Here is a 21,117-nt window from a genome sequence, read left to right on the forward strand (position 1 = left end):
TACCTCCTGCTTTTAGCCTAATTGGTATTTTAGTGAGCCTTCTTTACTACCTGATTGGTCGGGTGTGAGCTGAGTTACAAGCCCCCTGTTTAAAGGTGGGTGCGGTCACCTTCCCCAGCTAGGTTTAGGAATTCTTAGTCGCCCCAGAAAATTCACTAGTCCTGTCTCTCATTGGGATTACAGGTGTAAGTCACTGCACCCAGCCAATTTTGGTATTTTTTGTAGAGCCAGGGTTTCCCCATGTTGCCCAGGCTGGGGCTGAATCTTTAGAGCTGCACTCATGATTAAAAATGCTACCTGAAGCACAGCAAGGATGTCCTTGACATACATCCTATTTTCTGGGAAAAGATTACTACCACAGTAATTGAGCTGGGAAGCGGAGACAAATTGCTCTCGGTGGTGGTTCAAAGTACTGCAATTGACTGGAATAGCACCGCGCAGTTTTCCTTCCTCTCGTGCAAGATAAGAGTAATAGGAGCTGTATCGATTACCTGCAAGACAGAAGTAGAAGGGGGCCGGGTGCGGTGGCTCACGCCTGTAATCCCAGCACTTTGGGAGGCGGAGGCGGGTGGAGGTGGGTGGATCGTTTGACGCCAGGAGTTCCAGATCAGCCCGACCAACATGGTGAAACCACACCTCTACTAAAATTACAAAAAATTAGCCGGGTCTGGTGGCAGGCGCCTGTAATTCCAGCTACTCGGGAGGTTGGGCAGGAGAATCGCTTGAACTCGGGATGCAGAGGTTGCAGTGAGCGGAGATCGTGCCACTGCACTCCAGCCTGGGCGACAAAAGTGAGACTCCCTCTCCCAAAAAAAAAAAAAGAAGAAGTAGAAGGGAAGAAAACCACAAGGAACTAGACTAAAAGAATCTCGACTCCGGAATGCAGTTACACGAATGGCCAGATGAAAGAGGGAAGGCCGGGACCTCCACTCATGGCCGACTAGGAGACCGCCCGAGGGTGCACGCTGATGGATTTATTCACCCGGGGCTGGCTGCTCCCGCAGCTGGCTGGAGCCAGCGATGACGTCACGGGCCTGGTCACATGGCCGAGTCCGCCCCGCCCCCTCCCCGCCCCTGCCGCCGCGGCTGCCGCCTTCGGAGCTCAGGGTCCGGACGCGGCAGACGCTAGGAAATCTCGGGGGATCGAGGAGACGGGCCGGCGGGCGCACGGGCGAGCGGGCCGGGAGCCGGAGCGGCGGAGGAGCCGGCAGCAGCGGCGCGGCGGGCCCCAGGCGAGGCGGTCGACGCTCCTGAAAACTTGGGCGCGCGTTCGCGCCACTGCGCCCGGAGCGATGAAGATGGTCGCGCCTTGGACGCGGTTCTACTCCAACAGCTGCTGCTTGTGCTGCCATGTCCGCACCGGCACCATCCTGCTCGGCGTCTGGTATCTGGTGAGCGCGGCGCACCCGGCCCCGGACCCCGGGTTGATTCCGCGCCCGGAGCTGGGCGTCTGGCCCGGCCTCGCGGTGGGGTGAGGCGCGCTCATCCGCCTAAAGTTGTATTATTAGAAACTTAATTCTCTGGGTGCAGCGTCCGCGCTTCTCCCCCTGGGCCAGCGCCGACAGTGGGGGAGGCAAGGGGCGCGGGGCGGAGGGCCGCACCCGAGCCTTGGCGCCCAGGTGGTGTCGGTCGGCGGTCTCAAGCTTCCGCGCAGCTCTGCGGCGTCGCGTAGGGCGCACCCGGGGCCGAGAAACTCTGAGCTTATCTGCCGAGCACGTGTTTCCTTTCTTCTTAAAGCCCGTGGGCTTTGTGTTTCGACGGCTGCGGACGGCTACGGCTGTCCCGGAGGGGACGGCGCATATTTTACAGCTGTGTGGTCAGGGTTGCGGATTTGTCAGTGCTCATTCCCTGGCCGCGTCTCCGCTAGGGTGGCCTGCGCTTTCATGCCGTCGCACGTTCGGATCCCGAGTTGAAGTGGTTGGGGGTTCTTGGCATCCTCTTGTGAATAGGTTCCCCTCCCCCCAACCATGTTTTAACGCCCTTACTCCAGGAAGGGATGTGAATGTGATTTACTGCATTTGCATCTGCCGGGGAAGCCATTTTCCACCCACATTTTTCCTGCCCATGGACAGTTGATTCTGGGACCTTTTCTTGACAGACTTAGCAGGCAAATCTGGCATTTTTTTTCCTGGTTGGAACTTTTAAAGTCTTTTTTTGTATGAGGAGCAGTGATTTTCAGAGGTAGTGAGGAAACCTGATGGAGTCTTGCCCTGCACCTGTCGGCACTGCACTGGTTGTTGGCACCGGCACTGCACTGGTTGTTGGCACCCCTAGACTGCCCCAGCACTGAGTCGGATTCTACTGCATTTTGGGTTTTGTGACATCATGATGGAGAGTTAGACCCGAGTTGCTTTGCAGTGAATACCACTGCATCGCGAGGAAATGCCCTGAAAATGGTAGACAAATGGCATATGTAACTTTTTTCAGTGAGGTTTTTTTTTTTTTTTTCTTTTTTCTTTTTTTGAGACAGTCTCACTCTGTGGCCCGGGCTGGAGTGCAGTGGCACGATCTCAGCTCACTGTAACCTCCGCCTTCCAAGTTCAAGCGATTCTCCTTCCTCAGCTTCCCGAGTAGCTGGGATTACAGGCGCCCGCCACTATGCCCAGCTAATTTTTTGTATTTTTACAAAAAGAGACAGGGTTTCACCATGTTGGTCAGGCTGGTCTCGAACTCTTGACCTCGTGATTCGCCCTCCTTGGCCTCCCAAAGTGCTGAGATTACAGGCAGGAGTGAGCCACCGCGCCCGGCCGAGAGAAATTATCTCTTTAATGAGTGGCGGGGGTGTGTGTGTGTGTGTGTGTGTGGTTTGTTTGTTTATTGGGCCCATTTTTGGATAGAATATGGACTTTTTGTCTTAACTGTGAACCCCTTCCTTGTACCATTTTAAGCAAAACATTTCACCCCAGGCATATGGTGTTCACTGTGCTATTTATAGTTTCAAGTTTCCTTTAGTCAGTGCCTATCATGGCCACACAATATAAATTTTTGGCCTGAAAATATTTCAAACATATTTAGCGTGTGTGGGTTCTTACTGTGCAGCGTAAATACAGATGGAACATCAGCATATTAGCTAAACCTCGACTTTGCTGAAAGCCAAGAAATTATTTACCCGAAATTGAAAATTATAGCAAAAGGATAGTAGGTGGCTCAAAATAATTGGTGCTTTTATTGATGATCAGGACAGACTGTTTTATACAAGTGTCTGCCTTCCTTGAAAATGTTCAAATCTGCCGACTTGCAAGTACATCAGTGAATGTAATTTGTGAAATCTAGGGCATTGCATTAGGCAAATGTACTACGTGATCTACAGGAAAGATAAATCCTACTTGAGCCCTTTTGTTGGCTGTAATCCAGCCAGACAGTGTTGGTGTGATACAAGAGTACTCAGCATGCTTTGTCTACTGTTTGAGCACGCTCTCTGTGGAAAGTAGTTATTGGTGTGCTTGTCTTAGCGTTTGGAAATAAATGGCCTTTTGAAAGATAATTAGAAAGCTTTCTAGCAGATGTGAATAAAAATGTTGCTTTAGGTAAACCCTATTTCTGGGAAACCTTGCTTAAGTACTGGTAATCTTTATAGTCTTTTGCATTTCACAAGGCAATGTAAGCCATTTGATTTTTTTTTTTTAAGTAGTGAGTTTCATTTAGACCTTTGAATATAATTTTGTGATACCCTACCTTGTTCTAACCTGAACTGACTCTCCCTTAGCTAAGAGAGCCAGACAGACTCCATCTTGGCGCCTTCACTTGCAGCCCCTTAGCCACCCCCCTTCCTCAAGGACTTAAACTTGTGCAAGCTGACTCCCAGCGCATCCAAGAATGCAATTAACTGATAAGACACTGTGGCAAGCCATATCCGCAGTTCCCAGGAATTCGCCCAGTTAATAGCATCCAAAGCCCCGCGTCTATCACCTTGTGATAGATTTAATACCCCTGCACCTGGAACTGTTTGCTTTCCTGTAACCATTTATCCTTTTAACTTTTTGCCTACTTTACTTCCGTAAGATTGTTATAACTGGACTCCCCCGCCTCCCCTTTCTAAACCAAAGTATAAAAGAAAATCTAGCCCCTTCTTTGGGGCCGAGAGAATTTTGAGCACTAGCTGTCTCTGGGTCGCCAGCTGATAAAGGACTCCTGAATTCGTCTCAGAGTGTGGCGTTTCTCTATAACTCACTCTGGTTGTCCAAAACTTTGATATTCGTGAGCTTTTTTTTTTTTTGAACGGAGTCTCGCTGTCATCCAGGCTGGAGTGCAGTGGCCGGATCTCAGCTCACTGCAAGCTCCGCCTCCTGGGTTCACGCCATTCTCCTGCCTCAGCCTCGCCTCCCCAGTAGCTGGGACTACAGGCGCCCGCCACCTCGCCCGGCTAGCTTTTTTGTATTTTTTAGTAGAGACGGGGTTTCACCGTGTTAGCCAGGATGGTCTCGAACTCCTGACCTCGTGATCCGCCCATCTCGGCCTCCCAAAGTGCTGGTATTACAGGCTTGAGCCACCGCGCCCGGCCTCGTGAACTTTTTAAAGAGAGTGTTGTGTGACTAGGGAGCAGGACCACTGTAAAACGAGGCACCTTCCCTAGTTTGTCCTAACCCCTTCTCTCAGCCAGCAATCTGTATGGAATGGAGTCAGTTATCAGAAAGTGGAGAGTTAAAAATTAGCCAGGTGTGGTGGCTCACACCTGTAGTCCCAGCTTGAGTCCCAGGAGTTCGAAACTGCAGTGAGCTGTGATTGCACCCCTACACTCCAGCCTGGGCAACCAGCATTTTGGGAGACCGAGGCGGGCTAGATCATCTGAGATCAGGAGTTCGAGATCAGCCTGACTAACCATGGCCAACGTGGTAAAACCTCGTCTCTACTAAAAATACAAATTGGACAGGCGTGGTGGTGTAGGCCTGTAATCCCAGCTACTCGGGAGGCTGAGGCAGGAGAATTGCTTGACCCCGGGAGGCAGAGGTTGCAGTGAGCCAAGATTGTGCCACTGCACTGTAGCCTGGGTGACAGAGTGAAACTCTGTCTCAAAAAAAAAAAAAAAAAGGGGCCGGGCACAGAGGCTCACACCTGTAAGCACTTTGGGCGGCTGAGATAGGCAGATCACTTGAGGTCAGGAGTTATAGACCAACCTGGGCAACATGGTGAGATCCCGTCTCTAATAAAAATACAAAAATTATTCTGTCGTGGTGGCATGCACCTGTAATCCCAGCTACTCAGGAGGCTGAGGCAAGAGAATTGCTTGAACTCTGGAGGCAGAAAGTCCAGCCTGGGTGATGACAGCAAGACTCTTATCTCAAAAAAAGAAAAAGGCGGGGGCTGAGTGTGGATGGCTCACACCTATAATCCCAGCACTTTGGGAGGCTGAGGTGAGTGGATCATGAGGTCAGGAGTTCAAAACCAGCCTGGCCAAGATGGTGAAACCTTATCTCTACTAAAACTACAAAATTATTTGGGCGCAGTGGCAGGCACCTGTAATCCCAGTTGCTGGGGGGGTGGCAGAGGCAGGAGAATCCCTTGAACCAGGGAGGCAGAGGTTGCAGTGAGCCGAGATCACACCACTGCACTCCAGCTTGGGCAGCAGAGTGAGACTCTGTCTCAAAAAAAAAAAAAAAAGTAAATATAATAATAATAAAAGAAAGCAGAAAGTTTTCAGAAAAGGCAGATATTTAAATAAGAGTCCAGGCCGGGTGCGGTGGCTCACAGCACTTTGGGAGGCTGAGGCGGGCAGATCTCCTGAGGTCAGGAGTTTTAAGTCCTGGTTAACATGATGAAACTCCGTTTCTATTATAAATATAGGCCGGGCGCGGTGGCTCAAGCCTGTAATCCCAGCACATTGGGAGGCCGAGATGGGCGGATCACGAGATCAGGAGATCGAGACCATCCTGGCGAACACGGTGAAACCCCATCTCTACTAAAAAAATACAAAAAACTAGCCAGGCGAGGTGGCGGGCGCCTGTGTCTGTAGTCCCAGCTACTTGGGAGGCTGAGGCAGGAGAATGGCTTAAACCTGGGAGGCGGAGCTTGCAGTGAGCTGAGATCCGGCCACTGCACTCCAGCCTGGGCAACAGAGCGAGACTCTGTCTCATAAAAAAAAAAAAAATATATATATATAATTAGCTGGGCGTGGTTGTGCCTGTAACCCCAGCTACTTGGGAAGCTAAGAGAGGAGAATCACTTGAATCCGGGAGGCGGAGGTGGCATTGAGCCGAGATCGTGCCATTGCACTCCAGCTTGGGGAACAGAAGCAAAACTCCCTCTCAAAAAAGAAAAAAAAAACCTAAAAAGTAAATAAGAGTCCACAATAAGGGCTCATTTAAGTAATTTCCTGTTTTGCAAGATAGGTAAAGTAGATCTTTTTATGTGTTTTCTCATTGTTGATTCCTACCAATACCATTTACTAAGGCTCTGAGTGTCAGGTACTTTACTAGATGCTTTTTGCATAAGGTTAATTTTTACATATTCCTGGCGAGGTAGATTTTCTTATTCCCATTTTACAGATGAGAAAACTGAGGCTTAGAGAACTTTGGTGATTTACTTGACAGTTTAAAAACCCATGGTTGGTTTATGGTCTGAGTGATTTTTTTTTTTTTTTTTGGTATATAAACTATTTATTAACAGACTTACTTCTTCTTGGACACACCCACGGTGCGGCCACGGCAGCCAGTGGTCTTGGTGTGCTGGCCTTGGACATGAAGGCCCCAGAAGTGGCGCAGCCCTCTATGGGCCCGAATCTTCCTCAGTCGCTCCAGGTCTTCACGGAGCTGCTTGTCCAGACCATTGACTAGGACCTGGCTATATTTTCCATCCTTTACATCCTTCTGTCTGTTCAAGAACCAGTCTGGGATCCTGTACTGGCGTGGATTCTCCATAATGGTGATCACACGTTCCACCTCATCCTCAGTGAGTTCTCCCGCCCTCTTGGTGAGGTCACTGTCTGCTTTCCTCAACACCACATGAGTGTATCTTCGGCCCACACCCTTAATGGCGTGTGGTGGCAAAGGCTATTTTCCGCTGCCCATCGATGTTGGTGTTGAGTATTCGCAAAATATGCTGGAACTTTTCAGGGATCACTAGAGACATGGCGGCAGCACAAGCAGCGGCGTGTAGGCCTCCTGTGGAAGCCTGAGTGATGTTTTAATCTGTTCTGTTTCCACTGTTTTACTTTTAAAAGTTGTGCATGTGTTTTGGTTTTGGCTTGGAATAATAAAAGTTTTCCTTCAGTCCTGAAATAAAGTATATTGACTTTAGGTATTTATTATTATTACTATTTTTTAAATTCTGGGCCAAGCTACTTTGGGAGACTTCAGGTATTTATTACTAGAAATCATTTTTTTGTCTCTTTTTTCTTTTATTGAGTTGTGATTTATGTACTACGAATTTTTTTTTTTTTTGAGACCGAGTCTCACCCTGATGCCCAGGCTGGAGTGCAGTGGCGTGATCTCAGGTGACACAACCTCCGCCTCCTGGGTTCAAGCGATTTGCCTGCCTCAGCCTCCTGAGTAGCTGGGATTACAGGCAGGTTCCGGGCTAATTTTTGTATTTTTAGTAGACACGGGGTTTCCCCATGTTGGTCAGGCTTGCTTGAACTCCTGACCTTGTGATCCACCCCACCCACCTTCCCTCCCTCCCAAAGTCAGATTACAGGCGTGAGCCACTGTGCCCGCCTTTTTTTTTTTTTTTTTTGAGATGAGAGTTTTGCTCCTGTTGCTCAGGCTGGAGTGCAATGGTGCAATCTTGACTCACTGCAACCTCCGTCTCCTGGGTTCAAGCGATTCTCCTGCCTCAGCTTCCCGAGTAGCTGGGATTACAGGCACCCACCACTGCGCCTGGCTAATTTTTGTATTCCTAGTAGAGACAGGGTTCCATTATGTGGGCCAGGTTGGTCTTGAACTCCTGACCTCGGGTGATCCGCCTGCCTCAGCCTCCCAAAGTGCTGGGATTATAGACATGAACCACCGTGCCCCGCAGAATTCACAGTTAAATGTAGTTTATTGAGTTGGCAAATGCCTCTGTAATGTAACCCACATTCCTTGAGAACATTTCCAAACCTCCAGCAAGTTCCCTTGTGCTGTTTCCCAATTAATCCCTGCCATACACCCAATCACTGTAGGTAAATTTTGCTTATTCATGTAAATGGGATTATGCTGTATGTATTTTTCTGTATCTAGCTTCTTTCACTTAGCATAACTTTTTAGATTCATTCATGTTCTTGGAGTGTTGCTTTTTATTGCTGAGTATTGTTTTTATTGTATTAATATACCACAATTTGTTTATCCATTTGCCAGATATTAGATATTTGAGTTATTTCCAATTTGGGGCTATTATAAATAAAGCTGCCCTGAACATTCTTGCACAAGACTTTGGGGACTTTTTTTTTTTTTTTTTTGAGACAGTTTTCCTCCTGTTGCTTAGGCTGAAGTGCAGTGGTGTGATCTCGGCTCACCACAACCTTCGACTCCTGGGTTCAAGCAATTCTCCTGTCTCAGCCTCCCTAGTAGCTGGGATTACAGGCATGCACCACCACACCCAGTTAATTTTGTATTTTTAGTAGAGAACAGGATTTCTCCATGTTGGTCAGGCTGGTCTCGAACTCCTGACCTCAGGTGATCTGCTCCTCTCAGCCTCCCAAAGTGCTGGGATTACAGACCTAAGCCACCATGCCTGACCTTTTTTGTTTGTTTGTTTTTTGTTTTTTGAGACAAGGTCTCACTCTATTGCCCAGGCGAGAGTACAATGGTACGATCATGGCTTACTGCAGCCTTGTCTTCCCTGGCTCAAGCAGTCTTCCCATTTCAGCCTCCCAAGTAGCTGGGACTACAGGCTCACACCACCACTCCACGTTTTTTTTTTTTTTTTTTGGAGACAGAGCCTTACTCTGTTGTCCAGGCTGGAGTGCAGTGGCACAGTCTCCGCTCACTGCAACTTCTGCCTCCTGGGTTCAAGCGATTCTCCTGCCTCAGTCTCCCGAGTAGCTGGGACTACAGGCATGCACCACCATGCCTGGCTAATTTTTAGTAGAGACGGTTTCACTATGTTGGTCAGGCTTGTGTTGAACCCTTGACCTCGTGATCCACCCGCTTCAGCCTCCCAAAGTGCTGGGATTACGGATGTGAGCCACCGTCCCCAGCCTTTTTTTTTTTTTTTGAGACGGAATCTTGCTCTTGTTGCCTAGGCTGCAGTGCAATGGTGCCATCTCGGCTCACTGCAACCTCCGCCTCCTGGGTTCAAGCGGTTCTCCTGCTTCAGCCTCCTGAGTAGCTGGGATTGCAGGCATGCGCCACCATGCCTGGCTAATTTTGTATTTTATTTATTATTATTATTATTTTTTTTAGTAGCGATGGGGTTTCTCCATGTTAGGCTAGTCTCAAACTCCCGACTTCAGGTGATCTGCCCACCTTGGCCTCCCAAAGTGCTGGGATTACAAGTGTGAGCCACCGCGCCTGGCCTTTTTTTTTTTTTTCATATATCCTCGTTCAGTTGTTTTTCAGGAACTTAGGCACAGCAAATACATACCAAATGGCTCTTTGTGCCAGACACTATTCACAGGGTAGTTCATACACCAGGTTATAAAGGACGAAAGAGGCCCGAGTAGCTGCTCTCATTGGCTTTATGACCTGGTCTTTCTTTTTACTTTTTTTTTGTTTGTTTGTTTGTTTAAGTTCTGGGATACAAGTGCAGACCTGGTCTTTCAAAGAATCCACTTGGTCACATGGAAACTCAAGTTTCCTTGTTTACTCAAGTAAAGGAAACCAGAATATCTCACCCAAAATACACCTCTTTGGTATACTTCAAGATAGTGTTAGAGAAACTGCAAATAAGAATTGCTCTGAAAAGCTGCTGTTTGTGGAGATTTGCATCTTTAGGGAAAATCTGCATTAGTGAAATAAGCAGCCAGGCTTTCTCTGAGCACACCTCTTCCCCACCCCATCCCCCATGTTCAGACCTAGGACAGATAAACCAAGAGATTGAGAGTCTGACACCTTTGAAGGTCTAATAGAGAAGTTTACACATACCACAGGCTACCAAGTATCCTTTCTCAAGGCTACTACCTGTGAGGTCTCATTTGCATAACAAGACCACCTTCCCTAGCCAGGCCTTTCCATCCCTCCTTCCCATAACCTGTTTTGCTTTTGCCATGATCTAAACTCCTATTCTTTCTGTAACTTCAGGATGGCATTAAAACTTAAACCATCTGGCCCTTCCTTTGAGTTTTCTTATTCCTGTGACTCCCATGTATGCGTGTGCATGTAATACATTTGTATGCCTTTTCTTGCTATTGATCTATCATCAGTTTGTTTATTAGGCTCAAATGATCAAACCTTCAGAAGTTGTAGAGGGGAGAGAATTTTCTTCACCCCTCCACAAGCCTGATAGATTCTCTTCTTTGTATTCTGAGAAGTTCAGCAACTATTGATTTGTCTCATTACAGGATAGTAAGACCAGCATCCTGTATTCGTAGAGTGATTGATAGCTTTCAGTGAGCGTTCACGTTTGTTCTTATAGACCTCAGAGCAACCCTGGGTCATGCATGATAGTTGGTGATATGTTCGTTTAAATAGCTTCTTTCCAACTGTCAGATTCTATGACTTGGCCCGTAATTTCAGGATAGAATAACGGACTGATTGTGACAATTGTGTCATCTTTACTGCCTGGTGTTTTCCCCACTATGTCAGATTGTAAAAGACTCAATAGTAGACTAAAGAGTTTGGATTTTATTCTGTAGGCAGTGGGAAATCATTGAAGAGTGATGAACAGGAGTGATATGATGAAAGCAGTTTTTTTGTTTTTGTTTTTTGTTTTTTTGAGATGGAGTCTCGTTCTGTCGCCCAGGCTGGAGTGCAGTGGCGTGATCTCTGCTCACTGCAAACTCCGCCTCCTGCGTTCAAGCCATTCTCCTGCCTCAGCCTCCCGAGAAGCTGGGACTACAGGTGCCCGTCACTACGCCCAGTTAATTTTTTTGTTTTTAGTAGAGATAGGGTTTCAACGTGTTAGCCAGGATGGTCTCGATCTCCTGATCTCGTGATCTGCCCACCTCAGCCTCCCAAAGTATTGGAATTACAGGCGTGAGCCACCATGCCTGGCCAGTGAAAGCAGTTTTTAAGTTAGATTAAAATGGCAGGCTGTTTCAGATGGCTAGAAAACCAGGCAGTATGTTATATATAGCTCTCTAGATACAAACTATAGCAGGTATCAGCTCTTAATGGTATGAATAAGATGGATAGGGATTTTTACCAGTTAGTGAGTGATACAGGTCTCTCTTGCTGTGTCCGTAATTGGTGGGTTCTTGGTCTCACTGACTTCAGGAATGAAGCCGCAGACCCTTGCGGTGAGTGTTACAGTTCTTAAAGATGGTGTGTCCAGAGTTTGTTCCTTCAGACTTTCAGATGTGTCTGGAGCTTCTTTCTTCTGGTGGGTTCGTGGTCTCACTGTCAGGAGTGAAGCTGCAGACCTCCTGGTGTTACAGCTCATAAAGGCAGCATGGACCCAAAGAGTGAGCAGCAGCAAGACTGATTGCAAAAAGCGAAAGAACAAAGCTTCCACAGTGTGTAAGGGGACCCAAGAGGGTTGCCACTGCTGGCTTGGGCAGTCTGCTTTTATTCCCTTATCTGGCCCCACCCACATCCTGATGACCGGTCCATTTCACAGAGAACTGATTGGTCTGTTTTACAGAGAGCTGATTGGTCCGTTTTGACAGAGTGCTGATTGGTGTGTTTACAATCCTTGAGCTAGACAGAGTCACAGAGTGCTAGTTAGCTAGATACAGAGTACCAATTGGTGTATTTACAAACCTTGAGCTAGACACAGAGTGCTGATTGGTGCATTTACAATCCTTGAGCTAGACACAGAGTCACAGAGTGCTAGTCTTCCAAGTCTCCACTAGGTTAGCTAGATACAGAGTACCAATTGGTGAATTTACAAACCTTGAGCTAGACACAAGAGTGCTGATTGGTGTATTTACAAACCCTGAGCTAGACACAGAGTGCTGATTGGTGTATTTACAAACCCTGAGCTAGACACAGAGTGCTGATTGATGCATTTACAATCCTTGAGCTAGACACAGAGTCACGGAGTGCTAGTCCTCCAAGTCTCCACTAGATTAGCTAGATATAGAGTACCAATTGGTGTATTTCCAAACCTTGAGCTAGATACAGAGTGCTGATTGGTGCATTTACAATCCTTGAGCTAGACACAAAGTCACAGAGTGCTAGTCCTCCAAGTCTCCACTAGGTTAGCTAGATACTGAGTGCTGATTGGTGCACATACTCCTCCTGCTAGATATAGAATTTCTCCAAGTCCCCATCCAGTTCAGGAGCCCAGCTGGCTTCACCCAGTGGATCCTGCACTAGGGCTGCAGGCGGAGCTGCCTGCCAGTCCTGAGCCGCGCCTGCACTCCTCAGTTGGACTGTGGATGGGACCAGGCACCATGGAGCAAGGGGTGGCGCCCCTTGGACTGGTTCAGGCGGCACAGGAGCCCACAGCAGGTAGGGAGCTCAGACACCGCGGGCTGCAGGTCCCCAGCCCTGCCCCGTGGGGAAGCAGCTAAACCCCGCGAGAATTTGAGTGCAGCGCCGGCGGACCGGCACTGCTGGGGGACCCGGAGCAACCTCCCCAGCTGCTGGCCCGGGTGCTAAGCCCCTCACTGCCCTGGGCCCGCGGTGCCTGCGGGCCGCTCCGTGTGCGGGGCCGCCTGAACTCACACCTGAACTCACACCGGCGCATGAGCGCAGCCCCGGTTCCCACCCGCGCCTCTCTCTCCACACCTCCCTGCAAGCAGAGAGAGGAGGCTCTGGCCTCAGCCAGTTCAGAGAGGGGATCCCATGGTGCTGTGGCGGATTGAAGCGTTCCTCAAGCGCCGCAAGAGTGGAAGCCCAGGCCGGAGGCCGAGGAGGCGCTGCGAGTGAGGGCTGCTAGCACATTGTCACTTCTCATTGCCACCTAGATTTTCTCCATGTGATTTAAGGAATTGAATAGATTTAGATAGGGAAGGACATTGGATTTTTAAAGTACAGGTTTCCCTCATCTAATAAAGGATCAAGGGCAGTTCTGTAGAACATTGGTTGGTGGAGATTGCAGTGGTATTCAATATCTTTTTAAGCTTTTATCACACTTTTTTTTTTTTTTTTGAGACAGAGTGTTTCTGTCACCCATGATGGAGTCCAGTGGCGCCATCTCAGTTCCCTGCAACCTCCGCCTCCCAGGTTTAAGCCTCCCGAGTACATGGGATTACAGGTGCGGACCACCACACCTGGCTTAATTTATTAGAGATGGGGTTTCACCATATTGGCCAGGCTGGTCTAGAACTCTTGACCCCAGGTGATCCCCCTGCCTCGGCCTCCCAAAGTGCTGGGATTGCAGGCCTGAGCCTCTTATCACACTTTTATGATAGAAGTTCATTATAATGTTTTACAGACAAGGTGGCCAATAAATAAAGATTGCTATCAAAATTGTTTAATATCAATCCCCCTGGGATTCTCTTTAAATATATCTAATGTTGGCCTAAAAGGAAGAAACTGAGGCAAAATTAATAGAAGTAGAGAGTTTATTTGGGCCAAGCTTGAGGATTTGCAACCCTAGAATATAGAATGACATTGCCCTGACTATACACACACAGATTAGCAGCAGTTATAAATGGATTTTTAAAGACTGAAAGAAGGAACAGGGAGTGTAGTGATACAAAGTTGTTTGCCAGGAGTCGTCCTTGGTTTGCAGAAACAACATTGGTTCGTGATTGGCTATCCATTGTTTAACTATGCATTATTAGGTTAATTTGTAGCTACTTGTGGCAATGGCAATCAGTTTCAAGAGCTGAAGACACAGCTCAAAAAGGAGGGGGAGTGGAAAGTGATTCCTGTATCATTTTAATGTCTTTCTGGGCCTGATAATAAAGACTTGGATTCCTCAGATAAAAGTTCTTTTCTCAGTAACTTATCAAAAAGTATTAAGTAGTTAACGTGAGTTTTGTCCTACAATATGTATTATGTTTGAATGAGTAATATATTTGTTTTGTCAATTTAACTTTGAATCTTGGCCCTGAAGGAAGAGGCCACAGTTGTCCCATTCTGCCCCACCACCTTTTGGGCTGATTTGTCATTGGTCATAAAGGAATGCTAGTGAAAATAATGTGTGAGCCCTAGCAGCACTCCTTTTCCTCCTCCCAGTTCTTGAGACTCTTAGTAGAGCTTTTGGAGACTTAATGAGAGTTGTTGAGTTATTGGTTAACTCATTGTGCTTGAAGGAAAGTAAAAAGTAAACAAAGACCACACTTCTTTAGTTGCTTTTAACGTTTTTTTTTAAAAAGAGTTTAGAGTTGCCTCTTTGCAGTTACAGTTTCCAAGGGAAATTGTTTCTCAGGGAAACGTGGGAGGTTAAAAAAATGCTTAAGGAAATGTAATTTCAAATTATTAGTAAACATAAGATTGAACTTAAAAAAAAACAAGGCTGATGTGGTGGCTCACACCTGTAATCTCAGCACTTTGGGAGGCGGAGGCAGGCAGATCATGAGGTCCCGAGTTCGAGACCAGCCTGACCAACGTAGTGAAATGCAGTCTCTACTAAAAATGCAAAAAAAATTAGGCATGGTGGCACGTGCCTGTAGTCCCAGCTACTCCAGAGGCTGAGGCAAGAGCACTTGAACCCGGGAGGCGGAGGTTGTGGTGAGCTGAGATCGCGCCACTACAGTCCAGCCTGGCAATAGAGTGAGACTCTGTCTCAAACAAAAAAAACCTTGAGCTACTAAAATTACACTGCCAGTTGGTTCCATGGTGCAGAGATGGTGAAGCAGTAACCATTAACCTATAGTAGGTACTCAGATTTGTGTTGACTAACAGTAATGGGCCTGGGGGTTGCAAAACGAGGTGAGCCAATTATGCTATAAAGTTGATATAACAAACGCAAAACTGCAGGAAGGTAGAAGTTTATTTCTCTCCTGTTAACAGTCTAGGGAGTGTTGGCCAACATTGTTCCTTGAAGCTATCCAGAGACCCAGGCTGGGGGGTGGGGGTAGAGCTCCACCATCCCAAATATTGTGCGTGGATTCCTTCTCTGGGTTCTAAGGAGTCTGCCTCCTTTGTGTTTGTCTTCATGGCTGAAGCACCATGTTTGTGTCCTGGTCTGCCATAAGGGAGAAAGGGGTATCTGGAGGACATCCAATCAGCTTTATTTTTTTAAGGATTTGAAATAGAAAATGCACACATCACTTTCACTTACATCCCAGTACCCAAAAAGAAGACATGTGACCTTAGCTGTGAGGGAGGCTAGGAGATGTTTGTTTGGTTTTTTTTTTGAGTCTGGCTCAGTCGCCCATGCTGGATTGCGGTGGCTCGATCTCAGCTCACTGCAAGCTCCGCCTCCCGCATTCACACCATTCTCCTGCCTCAGCCTCCTGAGTAGCTGGAACTACAGGCGCCCACCACCACACCCAGCTGATTTTTTTTTGTATTTTTAGTAGAGACCGGGTTTCACCATGTTAGCCAGGATGGTTTCCATTTCCTGACCTCGTGATCTGCTGTCTGGAGCACTCCCTTGAAAGGAATTTTGAGCTTACTGCCAGGGATTGGTTTAGCAGAGTTGGCCAGGGCCTGTGAATGGGGTGTGGTGGTTTCTTGGGAGGAACCTGGGTTACTGGTAAGAGCTTATATGGCAATTGTAATCAAAGCACCAACAATTGAATATCAGTTGAAAACTTTATGCAACTATATTTTATGAACATGGTGTGTGCATATTTCCCTTGAAGTCTGAATCCTCATCTGTAGAATGGTGTAGTAATGATCAGACTTGATAGGGAGGCAGCACTGTTTTTATAATATAAAATAGTGCGTGTGGGGATGGTGGCTTCTTGGTTTAGTTCATCACCTATGAGGAAGATGTCCTGAAAGGATGGTACTGTTGACTAAACTGGTGAATCAGAAGGACCTGGTTGAATTTGGGGGGAAAAAACTTACATAATATATTAAAAAATTATATCTACTGAAATGGAGCTCTAATAAAAGGTACAACATCCATTTTACTCCTTAAACTTTTTCCCTCAGTCTGTAACCAAAGAGACCGAGACCATCCTTTGACTTAGAAGTTCAGCAACTTACAATGGCCGCCATTACAATCCAACTCCAAGGATTGCCAGGAGTGACTCATTTTCCTGCTTGTGTGCCTTAGAGTTTTTCTTAACAGTCGGTTCTTTTTTTTTTTGAGACGGAGTCTTGCCTTGTTACCCAGGCTAGAGTGCAGTGGCTCGATCTCGGTTCACTGCAAGCTCCGCCTCCTGGGTTCATGCCTTTCTCCTGCCTCAGCCTCCCGAGTAGCCTGGATTACAGGTGCCCGCCACCACACCTGGCTAACTTTTTGTATTTTTTTAGTAGAGACAGGGTTTTACCATATTAGCCAGGATGGTCTCCATCTGCTGACCTTGTGATCTGCCCGCCTTGGCCTCCCAGAGCGCTGGGATTACAGGTGTGAGCCACTGCGCCAGGCCCAGTCAGTTCTTTTTTATTTTTATTTTTTTGAGATAAGGTCTCACTTTGTCACCCAGGCTGGAGTGCAGTGGCACCATCTCTGCTCACTACATCCTTGACCTCCTGGGCTCCAGGTTCCTCACACCCAGCTCCCCAAGCAGCTGGGACTACAGTTGTGAGCCACCATGACCAGCTAATTATTTGTATTTTTTTTTTTTTTGTTTTTTGTTTTTTGTTTTTTGAGGCGGAGTCTCGCTCTGTCACCCGGACTGGAGTGCAGTGGCCGGATCTCAGCTCACTGCAAGCTCCGCCTCCCGGGTTTACGCCATTCTCCTGCCTCAGCCTCCCGAGTAGCTGGGACTACAGGCGCCCGCCACCTCACCCGGCTAGTTTTTGTATCTTTAGTAGAGACGGAGTTTCACCGTGTTAGCCAGGATGGTCTCGATCTCCTGACCTCGTGATCCGCCTGTCTCGGCCTCCCAAAGTGCTGGGATTACAGGCTTGAGCCACCGCGCCCGGCCTGTATTTTTTATAGATATGGGGTTTCACCCTGTTGCCCAGGCTTGTCTCAAACTCCTAACCTCAAGTAATCCGCCCTCCTCGCCTTCCAAAGTGCTGGTTTTACAGGCGTGAGCCATTGCGCCCAGCATAGCGGTCAGTTAGTCACTTAATCTGATACCCTAAAATTGTGCTATAATTTTTGTCTCTCAAGATGTTTAAGGTCTGTTACTTTCTGGTGTTAATAATATCACCTCAGGAATCATACAAAGGATATGACAGATTTGAAAATAATAACTAGAAACTCTAGAATGAAAAAAATACTGTTGTTGATAAGGTAACATAATTTGTTTTCACTCTGAATAGAACATCCAATTTATTATCATCCCCACTAGATAATAGGCTGCCTTGAGGTCTTTGCCATAATGTATATGTGATGCTTAGCATTGTGCCTGGCATATATTTGTTGCATAATAGATTAATTTTTGAACAACTGAATGAATGAGTTAATTAATGTTATAGTGTTTATTCTACATTTTACTTGGCTGTTAATGTATGTTTCTCCCACTGGACTAATGTTGGGCACAGGGACCATGTCTTTTTTTTTCAACCATTTTTCTGTTCAGAAAAAGAAAGGTTTAGTTGGCTCTCAGCACTCGTTTAATTTTATGTAAACACACCCTATGAGACTGAAGCAAATCTGAGTGATTTTCATTGTAAAATAAAATATAAAAATTGTTCTTGGAATTATTTCTAAACAGAACATCAGTGTTGTCTACTTCAGAAAAATGGGATTGTTCAAATGAATCTTCGGCCAACAACTGTTCAAGAGTGATGTTAACATCATCCATAGGAATGCTCTTTTGTAGGATTTGACACTTTCAGCAATAGAGAATTCGTACATTTTGTATATGGAAATACCCCTATTAAAACTGAATGCTGTAAACAGAATGTCTATTGTTTCCCAAATTGATATACTAGAGGAATGCAAAAATAATAATAAAAGCAAGATATTTTGTGGCAAACTTATCTCAGGATAAATGCTGCAGCTGCTGGGGCTGCTGGGACAAATGGGACAGGGGTTAAGAGTTGGGGTTCTTGCTCTGTCACCCAGCTTGGGGAGCAGTGGCACCATCATAGCTCACTACAGCCTTGAACTCATGGGCTCAAGCATTAACTCTCACCTCAGCCTCCCAAGAAGCTAGGACTGCAAGCATATACCACCAAACCCAGCTACATTTTTTTTTTTGTTGCTCTTTTGCCCAGGCTGGAGTGCATTGGTGTAGTCTTGCCTCACTGCAGCCTCTGCCTCCTGGGTTCAAACAGTTCTCCTGCCTCAGCCTCCCAAGTAACTGGGATTACTGGCACCTGCCATCATGCCTGACTAATTTTTGTATTTTTAGTAGAGATGAGGTTTCACCATGTTAGCCAGGCTGGTCTTGAACTCCTGAGCTCAGGTGATCTGCCCGCTTTGGCCTCCCAAACCCAGCTAATTTAAAATTTATTAATAAATATAAAAATTCAGCTCATCTTGAACTTTTGGCCTCTAGCAGTCCTCCCACCTCAGCCTCCGAAAGTGCTGGGATTGCAAGCGTGAACCACCATGCCCAGCTTGGGACCATGTCTTAATCATTTTTGTACAACCCAATTTCAAGCAGAGTGTTGGGCACATAGTAGGTGAACTAATTTAGTGAATTTCTTAGGCAAATATGATTTTACAATAAATCTGTTTTCCCCCCAGAATATATTTACCATATTTATTTGAATTGAAGTAACAAGCATGAGAAGAAGTTTATTTTAATATCAGAACAGGACCATATTGAGAGTCTGATTCAAATTTCCATTTGATTTGCCCATTCAAATTGAGTCCAAATGAGAGGCATATCTGCCATCAATAGCTCTCATTTTATTTTAATTTTATTTATTTTGAGATGGAGTCTCACTCTGTCACCCAGGCTGGAGTGCAGTGGCGTGATCTTGGCTCACTGCAACCTTCACCTCCCATGTTCAAGCGATTCTCCTGCATCAGCCTCCTGAGTAGCTGGGATTGATTACAGGCACCCGCCACCACGCCCGGCTAATTTTTGTATTTTTGAGAGACAAGGTTTCACCATGTTGTCCAGGCTGGTCTCAAACTCTTGACTTCAGGTGATCCACCTGCCTCAGCCTCCCAAAGTGCTGGGATTTTTTTTTTTTTTTGAGGCGGTGTCTCGCTCTGTCGCCCGGACTGGAGTGCAGTGGCCGGATCTCAGCTCACTGCAAGCTCCGCCTCCCGGGTTCACGCCATTCTCCTGCCTCAGCCTCCCGAGCAGCTGGGACTACAGGCGCCCGCCACCTCGCCCAGCTAGTTTTTTGTATTTTTAGTAGAGACGGGGTTTCACCGTGTTAGCCAGGATGGTCTCGATCTCCTGACCTCGTGATCCGCCCGTCTCGGCCTCCCAAAGTGCTGGGATTACAGGCTTGAGCCACCGCGCCCGGCCAGTGCTGGGATTATAAGCATGAGCCACCATGCCCAGCCCCATTAATAGCTTTTAGAAAAAAATTCCAAATACTGAAATATAGAAATTAGCCAAGTATCAGAAAACAGCATATCAGATTATAATGTTTATTTATTATTATTTTTTGAGACAGAAAATCTCACTCTGTCACTCAGAGTGCAGTGTGATAGCATGATCGCAGGTCACTGCAGCCTCAGCCTCTTGAGCTTAGGCAGTCTCCCTGTGTCAGCTTCCAGAGTAGCCGGGACGACAGGTGCCTACCACCACACCTGGCTAATTATTATTATTGTAATATATATATTTTTTTCTGAGACGGAAAAAATATATATATTTATCTTTAGTAGAGACGGAGTTTCACCGTGTTAGCCAGGATGGTCTCGATCTCCTGACCTCGTGATCCGCCCGTCTCGGCCTCCCAAAGTAGCCCAGGCTGTAGCAGTGGTGCGATCTGCTCTGTAGCCCAGGCTGGAGTGCAGTGGTGCGATCTCGGCTCACTGCAAGCTCCGCCTCCCGGGTTCCTGCAATTCTCCTGCCTCAGCCTCCCGAATAGCTGGGACTACAGATGCTCACCACCACACCCGGCTAGTTTTTTTTTTTTTTTTTTGTATTTTTAGTAGAGACAGGGTTTCACCATGTTAGCCAGGCTGGTCTCCGATTCCTGACCTCAAGTGATCCTCTTGCCTTGGGCTTCCAAAGTGCTGGGATTACAAGCACCCGCCAGTTATTTCTTGATTATATGCTAAAAAATGATTGGGTTATTCATGAGTCTAATTTTTGTGGAGATGGGGTCTCACTGTGTTGTCCAGGCTGATCCTGGGCTCAAGCAGTCATCCTGCCTGGGCCTCCTAAAATGTTGGGATTACAGGTGTGAGCCACTGTGCTCATCCAGATCCCTGAATTAATATTATTTCACTCTGATGTTTCTCCCTTGTTATATCTATTTCCGGGTTTAACTTGAATGCCTGGACAGATTTGTTTATTATTGATCATTGTCTTAGCATGTTAGTTGTTATTTTATGCTTACATTATGCTTACTTTAGACAATTTGGGGAAAAAGGAGTGTTATAATTAAAGATATAAGTTACTGGTAAACATAGGATCTAGTTTATAATCATTGTATGGTGTTGTGCTTTTACCTATGATTTAGGTAAGCACATTACAGATAGAAATGGCCAGGCACGGCTGGGTGCAGTGGCTCACTCCTGTAATCCCAGCACTTGGGGAGGCCATGGTGGGCGGATCACCTGAGGTCAGGAGTTTGAGAGCAGCCTGGCCAACATGGTAAAACCCCTTCTCTACTAAAAATACAAAATTAGCTGGGTGTGGTGGCAGGCACTTGTAATCCCAGCTACTCGGGAGGCTGAGGCAAGGAGAATCACTTGAACCCAGGAGGTGGAGGTTGCAGTGAGCCGAGATCGCGCCACTGCACTCCAGCCTGGGTGACAGAGTGAGACTATCTCAGTCAGTCAGTCAATCAATCAATCAATCAATCAACAAAATAAAGGGTCAGGCACCAATGGCTCATGCTTGTAATCCTAGCAATTTGGGATGCTGCAGTGGGAGCATTGCTTGAGCCCAGGAGTTTGAGACCAGGTCGGGCAATATAGTGAGATCCTATCTCAAATAAAAAACTAGATATAAATAATGGAATTTGAATTACAACTTTTTTTTTTTTTTTGAGACAAAGT

The 21,117-nt window shown here is 46.7% G+C and overlaps 1 protein-coding gene and 1 pseudogene across 1 annotated transcript in view; one reads left to right on the plus strand and one right to left on the minus strand.

Annotated features, from left to right (window-relative positions):
• Positions 1-328: 328 nt before the first annotated feature.
• LAPTM4B (lysosomal protein transmembrane 4 beta) overlaps positions 329-21,117 on the plus strand; it is a 73,320-nt gene continuing 52,531 nt past the window's right edge. The window contains exon 1 of the mRNA XM_033202168.1: positions 329-1,391. Within this exon, the coding sequence (XP_033058059.1) occupies positions 969-1,391 (423 nt within the window). The 5' untranslated portion in view covers positions 329-968. The remainder of the gene's footprint in view (positions 1,392-21,117) is intronic.
• Positions 6,276-7,275, minus strand: LOC117078749 (annotated as a pseudogene).

This window comes from Trachypithecus francoisi, unplaced genomic scaffold (assembly GCF_009764315.1).
Source record: "Trachypithecus francoisi isolate TF-2019V2 unplaced genomic scaffold, Tfra_2.0 Lachesis_group7, whole genome shotgun sequence".
Taxonomy (NCBI): Eukaryota; Metazoa; Chordata; class Mammalia; order Primates; family Cercopithecidae; genus Trachypithecus; species Trachypithecus francoisi.